The sequence below is a fragment of the Nicotiana tabacum genome, chromosome 7, assembly GCF_000715075.1.
Source record: "Nicotiana tabacum cultivar K326 chromosome 7, ASM71507v2, whole genome shotgun sequence".
NCBI classification, from domain to species: domain Eukaryota; kingdom Viridiplantae; phylum Streptophyta; class Magnoliopsida; order Solanales; family Solanaceae; genus Nicotiana; species Nicotiana tabacum.
In genome coordinates this window covers 8384173-8402010 of record NC_134086.1, presented here as the reverse complement: position 1 = coordinate 8402010, position 17838 = coordinate 8384173, and the positions used below count along the sequence as shown (strand labels likewise).

Sequence of the window (17838 nt, the reverse complement as noted above, 5' to 3'; positions counted from 1 at the left end):
TTCAAATTTCTTTAAACAGTTTCAAAAAATAATTTCCTTTGAAAATTCATTTCTCGGGATCGGGACTCGGAATTCGATTCCGGGCATACGCCCAAGTCCCATATTTTCCTACGGACCCTCTGGGATCGTCAAATCATAGGTCCGGGTCCGTTTTTCCAAAATATTGACCGAAGTCAAATTAGCTCATTTTATAATCAAAACTTATCATTTTTCATAGATTATCGTATTTAAGCTTTCTAGCTATGCGCATGGGCGGCGCACGCAAATCTAGGTGACTCTAAATGAGGTTTTCAAGGCCTCAGAGACATAAAATTCAATTAAAAATAGGTGATGACCCTTTGGGTTTTCACACAATCCTTCCTTTATCACCATACTTGCTAGAATCATTGGGCCTGGTCGGAAGCACCACAGCAGTCCCTGCATCGCCAACTCCATCGATAAAGTAACTTACATTCGTTGGTTTGTGTCCCTTCCAGTCGAATCCATAGAGATCAGCACCTTCCATGTTCACGAAAGTCAAATTTGCTCCATAAACAACCACGTCCAATAGTTCATGATCTTTCTCGATGGCTTCATCGATCTTTAATTGCTCGTCAATGATCTCATTTTTAATTAACCTTGCTAAATCACTAGGATTAGCTTCTCTAATTGAATGATCAACCTTTACCACACCAATGACTTGATTGTTTCCTACAAGGTATTCTTTCTTTTCTTCACTCTTTTTACAAATGGCCACAACTTTGGGCTCGAGCCCATCTCTAATTCTATAACTGGATTGCCAAATAATAGCACATAGTGATTCAAATGGGCCTTGAATTTTTGTTCTTGATTGCAAATCGACCGATTTGGCCGAGTTGAGAGGCAAGGGCATCGCGGAGTAGTATTTCACCCTGTTTGAGGTAAGTAACCATTGTAATCTAGACATGAGGGTATGAATCCCCGATATTTCGTATTGTTTTGATAAATGAGGTGACACACATGCTAGGTGACGAGCGTGTGGGCGTGTACCGGTAGGGATTGTGACTTGATCAATTCCGTAACGACTATTAAGCTGCGTATTATATTTGAATCTTATGATATCCTATATTTTAGAGATTAATATATATATATATATATATATATATATATATATATATATATATATATATATATATATATATATATATATTAGGGTGTACGCCGTATTTGGGGCCTTGTGCCGATCTGTTTAGACACTTAGGGGTATTTTTACTACTTTTCTCTCTCTGTTTGATTTGAAAGCATATCCTCAGTCATGTTTTACCTGTTATTTGTTTAAAACCGGTTTCATCACTCTATTTCTTAATATATGAAATTGTTTGAGGTGAGTTCCCTCATTTTTACTGATATGCCCGAGTGGCCGTGAGGTTAATGACTGAGAGAGGTTTAGGACATAATGGTGAGGATTATATATCTATTATGAATCGGCCAACACGCCGCAGCGATATTATACATACATATATATGGATCGGGCTGCACGCTGCAGAGATATACATATGGATCGGGTTGCATGCCGCAGCGATATATATTGGATCGGGCTGCGCGCTGCAGCGATATGATGCTTGGGCTGTAGGAGTACCTCTGGAGTCTATACACCCCTAGTGAGCGTAGTCGACTATAAATTATGGATCGGGCTGCACGCCGCAGCAGTTATTATGCTTATTATTATTATGAGATATTATTGAGCTGGAGTGCTGAGTGTGAGTACTGTTTGACGAGAGCTGATTCACGAGTGACTGAAAGGCTTGTCGAGAGGCTATATTTACGAGTGATACCTTGCCCGAGGGGCTTGTTTATGACTTTTGTTGCTTTCACTCTTCTCTTATACTGAGCCTCTATTGAAAAATATTTAATAAATATTTTCAAAGGATTTTTAATCGAAAGTGAAGTTTTACGAGATGACTGGCCTTTAAATTGCAGAATTTGACTTGATATTCTGTTGAGACTTATTATATGATTTTAACTGCTCGTCACTGCACTCAGACCTTATTTACTTTAGTTACTTACTGAGTTGGCGTACATCCGTGCTTTCCTCCCTCCTATCTTAGTATTGTGTCTTTCAGACTTATTTTGTATTATTCAGACAGCGTTTTGGTTGTATTTAGAGGCTCATGATTAGTGACATCGGATTTGGGGCTGTGTTAGTGTATTTCATACTGTTTTTCGCATAATTCTGTTAGTTATATATTGCTTATAAAAGCTTGAGACTTAATTAGTTTTAGAAAATGATTTTTATAAAAGAAATTCGATGTGGTAAGTATTGGAATGGCTTGCCTAGTACAGTGATAAGCGCCATCACGACCGGGGCATTTGGGGTCATAACAAAAATCCCTCCACATGGATAGTATTTGACTCTTCAGGCGAGGGTACCACCACGTGCTTGTCAACCCAGTTGCAGTCCTCTTTAACTTGGTCGAGAAGGTCACTGGTGATCGTGCATATGTACCTCAACATTGGCTCGCATCGACCCACAAACGTGGGAGTCTTTTCGAACTTAAAGTCAGAGTCAAGGAAACACCCTCTAGGAACAAATTCTTCAGGGCGTGGCTCCGCTGCTAGTTGTTTGTTGGTAGATCGAGACGAGGAGGCGTTTTCTTTCTACGGAACGGTTTTAGATGTTTTTGCCATTTTATTTTTGTGAGTAAGGGAGAACAAAGATTGGGATATTTGGTGTTTTGAGAAGAACAAATAAAGAAACTCAAGAACTTGAAGGTAAGAGGTTTTGTAGAAGGCAAAGGAATATGAAGATTAGAATGAAAGAGATTGAAAGTAAAGTTTGGGAAAAAGAAGTAAGATACATTTATAGGTTGAAGACGACGGTTCAGAACTGGTAGTGGCCGACAACAACTAACAGGCATTTAATACTTCGACATCCAAACTGATGGGACATTTCTGTGACCACTTGTCGCTGACGTCATGGTCGAGCTCGTCGCTTATGTCATAGCCCATTGAGATGGGATTAGGAAATATCAAGTTGTTTCTTGTCATTAATCTCCAAAACATGAGGGGACTATCTGTATACGGTCAAAATGGGGCTTCCCTAAATTTGTATGGTTAAACGAAATCGGGGTGGCAGATAAATGCCCGGCCTCACATCGTGTCAAACCGTGGTACAGAGATGGATTGCTAAGCTCGTGAATCAATGACCGATCAAGATCGAGACCAACCGTGATCGGGATCGAAGCAAGAAAGAGATGAAGCGATATTGAAGGAAGCCTGCTAAGTCGAATAACGAAAATCTGAGATATCCTTGATCGGGCAAGAATCGTAGCGGAAATCTTGGCACGTATCGGGTCACGACTAGTTATTTAGTCAATCATAGGATTTCCTTCCATATTTAGAATTGTACCATAAGTAGAATTCCTCTACTATATAAAGGGGTTTCTAATCACTTTGTAACCATCATATATTCACGCATAACCAAGCAATAGATTACATTTTTTCTTTAGCAAGCTCTTTAGTTCAGTTCATACTTTTCAATAGCATACTCAGTTGGTTTGAGGGCGATTTAGCTCGAGGGCCAAAGTCGTTCATCATATTGGTTTGCTTTATTTTACTGTTAATTTCTAATGTTAATCCTCACATTTATCAGTTTATGCCAAGTGCATATCCTTAAAATCACTTATAAATTTAATTGTTATCCAATTTTAAGGGTAAACAACCTTTAAATTTTTATAATAAAAAGTAAGATATATCTTCCATTGTATTGATATTCTAATTACCATAGCGAGGGATGTTCAATTATACATGAAAAAGGTAAGTAGTTGAGACTTTCAATGTTGTGTTTCTAAATTATAAAAAATTAGGAAATAACTTGGTTAATTAATCATTCGTTTGTGTTAGTTACCAAAATCAAGTACTTCCATAGGATTATACATTTGGGAAAATTCCATAACTATTTCTCACTATCTTTTGACATTTTAGCACTAAATCATATCTTCCATGGCCACTACAAAATTCTCCCTTCAGTCAATTTTGCTACTTTGCAGTTTGCATGGTTTTGTTTTCCTTGTTGGCTCTTCATCATTGTATGTCCATATTTATTTCAATATTTTAATCCAAATTTTATATATATATATATATATATATATATATATATATATATATATATATATATAAAATATATAAACTGATGTATATCTTTTTATATTTTTTCTTATTTTCACGAAATGCAGGTGATGAAAGTACAAGAGTTAAAGCTGAAGTTACAGCCAATCCATGCATCGCAATTGTTGATCAAGGCGCACCACCTAAATGGTGTTGCACTGTGGATAAAGCATGTTATGTTTCTCCAGATACATGTCATGCTAGTTGTCCCTAATTAAGGATTAATTTTCAAGAAAATAATGTTAATTCGTATTGCTACTTTAGCTGATCTAGAATTAAAATAAAAGAAATCGATTATCATTAATAAAATTCAGTTTCAGTTATCGATATGTTCTTTAAATCCTTATCTAGATATATTTATCTTACATATTTTGTTTATTTGAAGCTCCACGTTTATACATTACTTTTCTCTCGACCGCAAAAATTTATGCATCTTATTTTAACGTTATAATCTATGTTACATTTTTTGTGACATTATTTTATCACCATAGAAATGTCATGGTATACTTGGACCATAAATTCCAAAAATATTTTATTTTTTCTAAAATTTCGTGTCAAGTCAAATAGATTTCATGTTAAAATAAACGAAAGGAGCACTAATTAACAAAAAGATGCAGGAATATGTGCCGTCTTAATAGGAAGACGGCACATATTTTACAATGTATTATTACCTTTGTACTCTAATACAAATTAATAAAGTAACTCTAGCACCAAAATTTAAATAGATGTAAAGAAAACACCTAATGTTTATCCTTTGAATCTTTTGTTATTGGAGCAACGGAGAGTCGTAGAATTGTTGCGCTCATTATGCATTATAAGATACTCTCTTTGTTTCAATTTAGATAACACATTTCACTTATCACGAGTCAATTTGACTAAACTTTGAAGTTAAATTAAATTAGTTCAACTTAATATTTTAAAATTTAAATTTAAATATTCAAAAACTAGACGAAAAGTACTATAACTTATAATTCTTCTCATATCAATAAGATAGCAAAATGTATTTTAAAATATTTGTCAAAATTCACATAGTTTGACTCGATAAGTGAAGTTGTCATCTAGGCTTGTTCATTTGGATCGGATATCCGAAATCCGAACCTATCCGCTCAATTTCGGATTTCGAATTTCGGATATTGGGATCGAATTTCGGATTATGTTTATTAAAATTTCGGATATTCGTATCGGATTTGGATTGATATAATTTTAACTCGATCCAATCCTTAGGGCACTAAACTTTAATTTCAGATAGTTAGTATTTCTTTTACATATTCCTCCAAGTTATTACCCTTACAATTGCTGGATTTAGCTATATTGGCACCATAGTACCCTCATAATTGCAGAAACATGAATTTTTCTTGTTGTATTGCCTCTTTTACAAAGAAAATATACGTATGAGTTTGCAACTTTGAGGTATAATAACTCGAACCTCGAGAACAATATTTTCTTAGAGATGCAATGCTGATAAAAGGGATGAAAAGCAAAGAGATGTTTGTATTAACACAGAACACAGAAGAAGCAGATAAGACAGTTGCATTAGCCGATTAGATTAGCAATAGCCTTAATAATATGTATAATTCAATCTGAAATCCGAAATATTGATCTGATCCAAACATTAAAATCCGATCCGATATTAATTTGGATCGGATTCGGATTGCATTTTGTAGAATCCAAAATCCGAATCTGAAATGTGTTAAATCTGATCTGATCCGATCCATGCACAACCCTAGTGTCATCTAAAATGAAACTATGGGAATACTTATTATTTCATTGTCTTATATTTTCATCCAACTAATGTGCTATTCTCATCCTGAAATTTTGCAGAAACTTTTAATAATTGTTGATCCACCTCTCAAATTATTAGGGGATATAATTTTCAGCCATTTCGGGCATTGCAATAAGTGATTCTTAGAGTAATGAATCTGGGGGAATGCACAAATAGCCGTTTATAGGATGCCTATTTAAAAAATAATCGATTTTTACAACAAAAAAAAAAATTAAGTCTAGCTGCCTCGGAATAAAATTTAGACTTGCGCGAGACGAAATTAAAAATTGTGGGTCTAAAGTTTCAAACTTCAAATATATGGGTATAAAGTTGGGCCTGGAAAAAGCTAACTTCATAACCAAATACTTTAGTTTAAATTAAGTTCAAAATCAAACCTCAAAAAGTTATTTGACACAACCTAATTGTACAGTCATATCGCAATATAGAAGTCCCTATTAGCACTGCATAATTAATATCTAATTTTTCTATTTGCGAAGGAGGAAGAGGAAGAAGAAGAGGCGGAAGAGCAGGAGGAAGTGGGGAGGAGGTGGTCTAAGTTTGCGAACTCTGGTTAAAAATTAAATAACTTTTAAAAGGTGAATATGACTTAAAATAGAGGTTTTCAAAGAGGATATATAGTGCAATTCCTACGAATCTATGTTGTATAATACCAGATATTTGCTTATTTCTTAGCCCATATACCGTAGGTTGGACCTCATCTTTACACAAATAGCCGGTTGATTTTACTGTTTAGTTTTTTCTTGATGGTATACATAAATTAGCACTGATTATGCATGGTTATATACATATTATCATATATTTTACATTCAACGATAATTTTTAGTTTAAGTAAATGGGTTGGCTGCTATTTAGATTAATTCTTTTTAATACATGAAAGCATTTCAGCTCCCGGTAATGATATCAAGGATGCTTTGAAATATAATCAGCTTTTGCAAAGTCTTTGAAGAATATCTACAACTTTTAAGCAACAACATACTAAGGGCATATCAATTTCTTGTCAAACTTTTGCAATTTTACTTTTAAATCTTTATAGAAAGTAAGATAATATCTTCTATTGTATTAATATTCTAATTACCATAGTGAGGGGTGTTCAATTAAAGCATGAAAAAGGTAAGTTGTTAAGATTTTCAATGTTGTATTTCTAGCTAGATTATAAAAAATTAGGAAGTAACTTGGTAAATTAATAATTAGTTTGTGTTAATTAGCAAAATCAAGTACTTTCAGAAGGCTATATATTTGGAGAATTCCATAACTATTTCTCACTATCTTTTGACATTTTAGCACTAAATCATATCTTGAATTCCATGGCCACTACAAAATTCTCCCTTCAGTCAGTTTTGCTGCTTTGCATGGTTTTGTTTTCCATGTTGGCTCTTCATCATTGTATGTTCATATTAATTCCTTTTTTTTTTTTTTTTTTTTATTATTATTATTATTATTATTATTATTATTATTATTATTATTATTATTATTATTATTATTATAATTAAAAAAACAATGGCAACAACATGAAATAGATTTTGTATGGTTATTTGTTGTTATCTTTTAGTTGATCTGACAGTGTAAAAATTCTTATTTCACGAAATACAGGTGACGAAAGTACAAGAGTTAAAGCAGAAGTTTTCGATCCATGCATCCAAGTTCCTGGTGTACCAGCCAAATGGTGTTGTGCGTGGGTTTCAGGATGCTATCCTTCTTATGACGAATGTCTTGCAAATTGTCACCATTGATTAATTTAAAAAAAAAATTGTTGCTGAATAAAATAAAAAGTTGCGATTATCATTAATAAAATTCAGTTTCAGTTATTGATACTTTAAACCATATATCTAGATCATATTTTTCTTACATATTCTGTTTGCCTGAAATGGAACATGTATATATTATTTCTCGCTCGACGTCGAGCCTTATACATTTTATATAACAAGTGTATAATCATCGTACACATCGATTATGTGCTGATTATATACTCTGTATTTTCTAAATTTGGTAAAAAAAACTAAATAAATAAAGATTAGGATTGTTTTCTATTATATGATTTGTTGGGAGTGGTTATTTTTTGTTTGCTTTAGCTCTAGAGGCAAAAGGGCTAATATATGTGTATTGTTTACTTGGTTAAATATTTTTTTTAATTTGATTTTGAAAAAAGGTTTAAAAGCACAACTTAAGTAATGTTGCAAACCAACAACTACTAACTCATATTCTCACATGTTTACAATTTTGGGCCCAATGCTTTTCAGAAGAAAGACACATGGGTAGTAACATTTCCAACACAATATATAGAGCAGAAATGACACAAGGTAGCCACTCTAAAGACTGCTATTTAAAAATTAGTCAGTGTGTCCTGAATTTCAGTTTTTCAGGACAAAAATATTCTGAATTGTCCTGAAGTTACGATTTGTATTTTAAAATTTTAGAACAAAATAAATACTGGTCAATCTCTAAATTGCATTACATACAACAGTTATTAAAAATAGTGTCTTTGGACCTCACACAAAATTCAACTATTGAACAAGAATGAAACAAACACATTTTAACTTCAAGCAATAGACCATTCCTTGTTTAGCTCAAATTTCAACTTCATTATCTCATCCTCGGGCAAAGTCATGGTCACAATCCTTCCTTCATCACCATCCTTGCTAGAATCATTGGGCCCGGCCGGAAGCACCACGACGGTCCCTGCATCGCCAACTCCATCGATAAGGTAACTTACATTCATCGGTTTGTGTCCCTTCCAGTCGAATCCATAGAGATCAGCACCTTCCATGTTCACGAAAGTCAAATTTGCTCCGTAAACAACCACATCCGATACTCCATGATCGTTCTCGATGGCTTCATCGATCTTTAATCGCTCGTCGATGATCTCATCTTTAATCAACCTTGCTAATTCACTAGGATTAGCTTCTCTAATTGAGTGATCAACCTTTACCACACCAATGACTTGATTGTTTCCTACAAGGCCTTCTTTCTTTTCTTCACTCTTTTTACAAATGGTCACAACTTTGGGCTCAGGCCCATCTCTAATTTTAGAAATGGACTGCCAAATAATAGCACATAGTGATTCAAATGGGCCTTTAATTTCTGTTCTTGATTGTATTTGGCTCAATTTGGAGGCAGTAACTTGGATTGAAAATGACTCCATTTTGCAACTATTGTTGGCAATCCAATGATCTTCAACTGGGCCGACCCGTTTTATTGAAAGTGGATCCTCCACAATCTTTTGCAGGGTTTGGGTTGAGTTTGCTTTGGTCAATGAATGGGCCAAGTTATTGGGCCGGGCTGGTTGGTATCCAACAACTACTTTTCCCAAAAAGTTAATAAATTCAGTGGCTGAGAATACGTCTCCAAGTACATGGGCCCAACTTAGGCCCAATGAAACTCCTCCACATTTGAATTTTGTTTGCTACATTGATAACCCAAGATATAAATGAGTCAACTATCAATTACAAACAAGAAAAGTTTAAAAAAAAAAGAAAAGAAAAGAAAAGAAAAGTAAATATGCTTACCTTTTCCTCAAAAAGTAATATAAAAATAAATGAAAAGGTAATAACTCATATAGCTAAACTGTTAAATTAAAAAATTAACATATTTCAAAAATTCCCTTAACCAATGTGGATGCCAACGTATAGATGGTCATGCAACATAACCAACTATAAAAATTGCCACATCATTTTATTCTTGTTATTCCTTTTAACAGCTTGTTTGGATAGTTGTTACCTATTATATTGTATCGTATTGTTACTTCAAGTATAATATTTGTTTTGATTGTTACTTAAATTTTATTGTATCATATCGTTTAAATTCGTCGTTACGTAACGACGAAAAGTGTCACTTTGTGGAATGACCGATTTGGTGTGGTTGCGTCATTTTCTTATTTTTTTCTCTTATCTTGCCCTCTTTTATTATTAAATAATTCTATTTTATCCTTTATCTACCTTTTTATATAATAATATTACTTCGTACCTTACTTTTTATTTATAATATTGCAAGTTTATTCTTCATATTGTTAGTGAATGACATCTTTGTAGCTAGGAAGGAGGCGAAGATGGCAGTGACGGAGGCTAAGACGACAACTTTTGCTCGTCTGTATAAGGAGCTAAGGAACAAAGGTGGGGAGAAGAAGTTATTCCGACTCGCTAAGGTGAGAGAGAGGACAACTCGGTATCTGGACCAAGTGAGGTGCATAAAAGATGATGACGGCAAAGTTTTGATGGGAGATGACCAGATTAAGAGGAGGTGGCAGACCTACTTTCATAAACTTCTAAGTGAAGAAAGGGATCAGGATATTATACTTGGGGAATCGAGGAATGCCGACAGTCACCATGAAGTAAGTAATTGTAGGGACATTGAGATCGATGAAGTCATGGAGGCAATGCGTAAGATGAGAAGGGGCAGAGCTACCGGGCCAGACGAGATTCCGGTTGAACTGTGGAGGTGTGTGGGTAGAGCAGGCTTGGAATGGCTTACTGCATTGTTTAGTATTATATTCAAGACTAATAGAATGCCTGAAGAGTGGAGGTGGAGTACAATGGTCCCGTTGTATAAGAACAAAGGTGATGTCCAGAGCTGTAACAACTATAGGGGCATCAAATTACTAAGTCATACCATGAAAGTTTGGGAGAGAGTGGTAGAAAGGAGAGTGCGAAGGACGGTGTCTATTTCAGACAACCAGTTCGGGTTCATGCCGGGACGATCTACCACAGAAGCTATCCACCTTATTAAGAGGATGGTGGAACAGTACAGAGATAAGAAGAAGGATCTCCACATGGTGTTTATTGATCTGGAGAAAGCGTACGATAAGGTTCCTAGGAAGGTCTTATGGAGCTGCTTAGAGGATAAAGGGGTCCCGAGTAACTATATTAGGGTGATTAAAGACATGTATGATGGAGCTAAGACTCGGGTTAGGACAGTAGGAGGCGACTCTAAACACTTTCCAGTTATTACGGGATTGCACCAAGGGTCTGCGCTCAGCCCATTCCTATTTGCCCTGGTGATGGATGCACTGACTCATCATATTCAAGGGGAGGTTCCATGGTGCATGCTATTTGCTGATGACATTATTCTAATTTGACGAGACAAGAGGCGGCGTCAACGAGAGGCTAGAGATTTGGAGACATGCTCTTGAGTCTAAAGGTTTCAAGTTGAGTAGGACGAAGACGGAATACCTTGAGTGCAAATTTGGAGTTGAGCCGACGGAAGCGGGAGTTGAAGTGAGGCTTGACTCTCAAGTCATTCCCAAGAAAGGTAGTTTCAAGTACCTTGGATCGGTTATTCAAGGGATCGGGAAGATTGACGAGGATGTCACACACCGTATAGGGGTGGGGTGGATGAAGTGGAGGTTAGCGTCGGGAGTATTGTGTGACAAGAAAGTTCCACCGTTACTAAAAGGTAAGTTTTATAGAGCAGTGGTTAGGCCTGCCATGTTGTATGGAACTGAATGTTGGCCGGTAAAGAACTCACACACCTAGAAGATGAAAGTAGCAGAGATGAGGATGTTGAGGTGGATGTGCGGGCATACGAGGATGGATAAGATTAGGAATGCAGATATTCGAGAGAAGGTGGGTGTGGCCCCCATGGAGGACAAGATGCGGGAAGTAAGACTCAGATGGTTCGGGCACATTCAGAGGAGGAGCACTGATGCACCGGTGATGAGGTATGAGCGACTGGCTGTAGTGGGCACGCAGAGAGGTAGAGGGAGACCTAAGAAGTATTGGGGAGAGGTGATCAGACAGGACATGACGCGACTTAGGATTACTGAGGACATGGCCCTTGATAGGGAATTATGGAGGTCGAACATTAAGGTTGTAGGTTAGGGGAGAGTGTGAATATTTCTACAGCACAAGTGAGGGAGACTATCTAGTTAGGAGTTAGACTAAGAATGTCAGTGGTCGTCTATTGATGCAGGGCTTTACCTTCTAGTTGTACTATACCAGCCATCTATTTCGTATTTTGTATTTCGTATCCTGTATTTCATATTTCATATCTTTTATATATTGTTGTTATTTTTATTACGCATTTTTATGGTACTAATATATCATCTCCTATTGTTTTTTTGAGCCGAGGGTCTCCTGGAAACAGCCTCTCTACCCTTCGGGGTAGGGGTAAGGTCTGCGTATATATTACCTTCCCCAGACCCCACTTGTGGGATTATACTGGGTCGTTGTTGTTGTTGTTATTTATTATTTGATCTTATTACATGTTTTGGCCTAAATGTGCAAAATGATGCTTTTTACTGCTTTGATATTATATAGTACAATATAATACAATACTATATAATATATTATGAAACGATACATAACCACCATCCAAACAAGTTGTAAGTGTATTTGATTGTAATTCATATTATATGTTTTTCTATAATTAAGGATTTTTTGACTTAGAAAGTTTTGTTATCTATATATATTATTATGCCTACGAAATCGATTCTCGACAAATAGTTGATCTGGATTTATATAACATTAATGCATCATCTTATATTTTTTTAACAATTTCTATATTCTTTTAAAAAATATAATAATAGCGGTATTTTCTTGTTTAAATGGTACATTTACAGGTGCATTTATTAAAGCCTTGAGTTATCAAAGCAACTACCACAACTACCTCAACTAATTGAAATAATATCTGTCACCATATACAACCATACGATCTTTAATACGATAGGTAAATTATTGCCACTTGGTTGGACCTAATTAATTTCTTCTGGATATTTGAATTATTATACATATAATATGATATATTTGAAGCAAAAAGCTGGGTGTACAACGGAAGTGTGGTGGAATAATTATAATTCCTCAACCATAACTATATATTTTGAATTTAAACTCTTGATTTGGGCAAGCTTCAAAGAAGCGTTTTACCCATTAATTTAGTTAGTTTCATGTAATACAGTTTAACCTAATCGATTCAATGAATTTTGAATACCGAATGACTAAAATAAGTTGGGTATAAAGGAAGCATTGAAAGGAGATACGCATCTATCTAGTATTAGTAGACCAAGTTATTTGATACTTTTTGTTTTGTTTTGATAACCCTAGTGTCCAGATCAGCTTGCGTGCATTCCGACTAATTTCACAGAATATATGCCATCTCCCCCTTATACTTTATTAATCACTAGATCACACCCTTGGGTGCAGTTTTAGTAACTTTCCCTACGGATTCCTGGGTGTCCGATGTATCATCCTATGCAATATAAATTACACTCAAATCAAACATACTTTTTATTCTTTCGTTATGACTTTAGTAAAATTTTGTAATCCTAAATGTGTGGCTTATATAATCGGGAGTTCGGGATATTGAGGAATATCTAAAAAGACATATAAGAATCAACCTAATTTTATATTTTTTTCGTTCTGTTTGAATTTTGCTATAGTCAGAGGCGGATCTAGGATTTGAAGGTTATGGGTTCTTACTGTAATATCAAATTAATATAAAATAATAATTGAGTTCACAATTAGATATTTACAAATATTTAGAGGATTTCTTAATATAAATACATGGTCTAGGCAAGAGTTACTAGGTTCCCGGGAACCCATACTCAATGCTCTAGGTCCACCCCTGACTATAGCCTTAGAAAAATAAAAAAAATTCTCAAACATAAACACCCCCTCCAACAAGCTATCCCCTTTCTTCTGCCGCCAAGCAAGAGTAAAACAAAAATATAATGCTAGGTCTCGGGTTTGAATTATGAGAATGAAGAACTCTTTGGTGAGAAGATTTTATTTTCTTAATAGGCCTACCCGACACAAACCTGAATTAGTCGAGCCAGTGCGCATCGAATATTGTATAATTAAACTAGAAAGAAGCTAATTAATTTCAAGAAGGAGCAATACCTGTATGAGGATTGGAGGGGAGAAAGCCAACTCAGGACCAAGAACTTGATTAGAAACAAGTAATTTCTCAAGAGAAGCATCTTTCATTTCTAGCCATTCTTCCAAAGTCTTATCACATTGTGCTTCAATAAACCTAGCTCCACAATCATTGCATTTGATATATGGCCTCCCAGATTCTGCTCTCCTAAACCTACCAGCTGTCATATAAAAATGGTTAAAACATAAAAATATTGGCTCCTTAACTTGATATATGGTTACATCTTGAAATGCTTGGCTATTAAAGTAATAAATCCCTCTCAAATAGTGTAATTTCATGGCTACATCAATATTGCTTGGCTCATAAACTACATCTTGTCCTGTTACATTTGCTGGTCCAACTGAGGAAAACTTGATGTTGTAAATTAGACCAGCTTCTGATTTTGAAGACACCATTTTTTGAAATAATTTTTTTTTTCTCTTTTTGGGGTAATTTTGATTGGTTGGTTTTTTTCCGTTGGAAAGAAGAAGTTGAAGGATTGAAGATAATAGTAAGGGGGAAGTTTGTTGACTGTATGTGTGATCTTCTTGATTACAAAGCATATTTAAAGGGTTGGAGGTAGGGCTTATCATTCGGATCGGATATCCGAAATCCGAACCGATCCATTCAATTTTGAATTTCGGATTGGATCGGATTTCGGATTATGTTTATTAAAATTTCGGATTTCGGATTGGTATATTTTAATCCAATCCAATCCGAAATCCGAAATTATTAGGACATGTATAAATACTGCACTTTAATTTACATCAACCTCCAAGCTATTACCTTTACAATTGCTAGATTTAGCTGTATTGGCACCATAGTACTCTCATAATTGCATAAACATGGATTTTTCTTAATGTATTGCCTCTTTTACAAAGAAAATATACATATTAGTTTAACTTTGAGGCATAATAATATGATCCGATATCCGATCCGATCCAAACTTTAAAATCCGATCCGATCCGATATAATTCGGATCGGATTCGGATTGCATTTTTTAGAATCCGAAATCCGAAATTCCAATCCGAAATATGCTAAATCCGATCCGATCTGATCCGTGCTCAGCCCTAGTTGGAGGTGAGATAATGGACTAGCCATAAATCACTTAGCTCATGCACAAATAAGGACATTTGCATAAATGACCCATTTTTTAGGCTGCTCTTGAAATTATGTTGCCCGTACACAAGGTAGGGGTAAGGTCACAGTATCTCTACTTCACACAAGGTAGGGGTAAGGTTTACGTACATCTCACCTTCCGCAGACCCTACTTGTGAAATCACACTGGTATGTTGTTGCTCTTGAAATTATGTTCCCCGTTAGCGTAATGGGCTAAATTTATATTACAATGAGTATGTTGTTACTGTTGTTCTTGAAATTATGTTCCCCGTCACCGCAATGGGCTAAATTTATCTGTAGAAGTTCATTAGACCGCTTTTAAAAGCTAAATTAGTCAGTTGGATTAAATATGGATAAAGTGACCTCAAAAAACTGTTGGGCTAAAACGGCCCAAAGTTACTCATAATATGGTGTGACATTATCCGCTTTGAGCCAAACCCGTACGATTTTCCCTAAAAGACCTCACACCATTAAGAGTATCCAACTTCTTATATGTAGAACTTTTTTCCTTTCTATTTTCTATGTGGGACTTTGTTCACACACCAAAAATCTTCCCCTTGAACTAAGTTCTACATGACCCATCACTATTCATGGGCTAATCTGAAAATTAACTGTGTATCATCCACATGAACATTTACAGTTAGCGAAACTCAAAGGCAGTGTGTGCGTCTTCAAAGTTATGGACAAAGGTCTTAAATCATGTAGACGGGCAAAGGCACTAAGTCGCCCCCCCCCCCCCCCACGCCATACTCTGCCATCTCCATATATAGTCCCGCCAAACTGTTGGCTCTGATACCAGTTGTTGGGCTAAAATGGTCCAAAGATACTCTTAACATGATGTGATATTATCCGCTTTGGACCAAGCCCACATGTTTTTTTCCTAAAAGGCCTCACACCATCAAGAGTATCCAACTCCTTATAAGTAGAATCTTTTTCCTTTCTACTTTCCATGTGAGACTTTGTTCCCACACCCAATAATCTCCCCCTTGAACTAAGTTCCACATGACCTATCACCATTCATGGGCTAATCTAGAGATTAATTGTGTGTCATCCACATGATCTTGAGCATTTACGGTCACCGAAGCCCAAAGGTTGTGTATGTGTTTTCAAAGCTACGGGTAAAGGTCTTAAACCCTGTAGACGGGCAAAGACACTAAGCCGGCCCCACACCACACTCCGCCTTCTCCATAGTCCTGCCAAACCATTGGCTCTGATACCAGTTGTTGGGCTAAAATGACCAAAAGATACTCTTAACATGGTGTGATATTGTTCGTTTTGGCGACGGCTGCACGATTTTTTCCAAAAGACCTCACACTATTAAGAGTATATCCAACTCCTTATAAGTAAATTTTTTTTCCTTTCTACTTTCCATGTGGATGTGGGACTTTGTTCACACACCCAACAAGAACGTCACATAATGCAAATAATCCCACAAATACTCTACCAAGTTAGGAGTATATAAGAAGTTTAAACATCTTTCTCGTCGGAAAATCCAATTTACCAAAAAAAAATATGAGTGTGATATTCTATAACTATATATATTCGAAATAAGAGTAAGTCATTTCTGAGGTAAAAATTTAAAGAAAAATTGAAAAGAAAATCGCAAGGTCAATGTTTTCTTGGTTGATGATTTTCGAATTTGGAAATGACATACATTCAAAATCTGTCCTCACGATAAAAGTACCAACGAATAAACTACTACGTAGTACGTACTTGTGTTCAATTACTTGAAATGTAGATCTTTCTTTATTAAATAGCCTTTTTGAGATGCCATTTTTGATCATTTTGTAGTCCCTATTAAGAGATATGTATTGAAGAAACTTTACATGAAATTCTCCACTCCTATTGTCCTATATTTCAAGACCTGTATAATTAGAACTCAAGCTGAAAATATTTTAAACTTATCTTATATAGGAATTGTTGGGTCTTTTATGTATTTAATTAATATATTAAATACTTAAAAAAGGGTGAATGGGAAATGGAGGAAAATGAAATTTTTGAGTGAAATTTTAAGTTTCTCCCCTTGGCAAATGGACATTGTCCCCATATTGGAAGAGGAAGAGGTTTTTATGGGTATATAAGCAATTGTTCTTCTTCTAGCTCTTAAAGAGTTGAGAAGAAGGCAAGCCTCGCGCCGCCGCCGCTGTCGTCGTCGCTCGGCTCGGATTCAGATTCGGATTCGGATTCTAGCAAATGATTGATTGATTAACTTTTTAGATCAAATTTATTTGTTAATAGTAAAATATTAACAGAAATGTTATTAAATATTTGTTTTAATAACAGAATATTAATATTAAATCCAATCTGTTTTTTAGTTGTGTAATTGAAAATTAAACTACCCTCTTCAATTTTCCCTCTTTATTGTTGAGTAAATAGTCATTTATGTTATGATATTTATGTTGTGGCCGTTTTGCATAATCTGAAGAGTTGCACCTCTTCAGATTTCAGCCCAACTTTGGCTATAAATACAAGGCTATTCTGCTCAGAATTTCCATACGATTTTCTGAGTTTCTCCTCCTTCTTCTGCATAGTTTAAACATCAAATAAAGCAACAGTAAGTGTGATTTGCTACCGAATTTTGTGTTCGCTGAAACACTGGAGTTTGAAGTACCACTACACCAGTGTGTAATTCGTTATCCATAACCTTGGGTACTAGAAGGGGATTAAATTCCTTAAGGAAACACTGTGAATTCAGTGGCTCGAATTGGTTTTCTGTTATTTCGTAGTTCATTCCTGTTTATGTTCATTTCTGTTTATGTTCATTAATATTTCCAGAATTATTTTACAAATACAGTATACTAACAGGAATTTCCATATAAAATGGAACAAAAGAATAGTCGTTATCTAAGTGATTAAAGAGCTAAAAATCTTATCACTAATGGAAAAAAAGAAGAGAAAAGGACATTATATATATAAATTTATATATTTTTTTGATTACCAAATATAAATTTTTGTTGGCGCAGACTAAA

The 17838-nt window shown here is 35.3% G+C and overlaps 2 protein-coding genes across 2 annotated transcripts; both read right to left on the bottom strand.

The window, feature by feature from the left end:
• Positions 1–346: 346 nt before the first annotated feature.
• Positions 347–871, bottom strand: LOC107822953 (protein ECERIFERUM 26-like). Its single transcript, XM_016649539.2, has one exon. It carries the CDS (start codon positions 869–871, stop codon positions 347–349), a length of 525 nt encoding a protein of 174 aa, XP_016505025.1.
• A 7462-nt stretch (positions 872–8333) lies between these two features.
• On the bottom strand, positions 8334–14328 carry LOC107822954 (protein ECERIFERUM 26-like). The gene is made up of 2 exons (XM_016649540.2): positions 13735–14328; positions 8334–9308 (listed from the first exon to the last, which is right to left on the bottom strand). The coding sequence occupies exons 1-2, from the start codon at positions 14311–14313 to the stop codon at positions 8445–8447; spliced, it is 1443 nt and encodes a 480-aa protein (XP_016505026.2). The 5' UTR covers positions 14314–14328; the 3' UTR covers positions 8334–8444.
• Positions 14329–17838: the final 3510 nt, after the last annotated feature.

Excerpts from the sequence above, each read along its gene's own strand:
- LOC107822953 (XM_016649539.2), bottom strand. The coding sequence starts at position 871 with ATGCCCTTGCCTCTCAACTCGGCCAAATCGGTCGATTTGCAATCAAGA.
- LOC107822954 (XM_016649540.2), bottom strand. The coding sequence starts at position 14,313 with ATGCTTTGTAATCAAGAAGATCACACATACAGTCAACAAACTTCCCCC. Across the intron at positions 9,309-13,734 it reads CCCCTCCAATCCTCATACAG|CAAACAAAATTCAAATGTGG; the intron begins GTATTGCTCCTT and ends TTATCAATGTAG.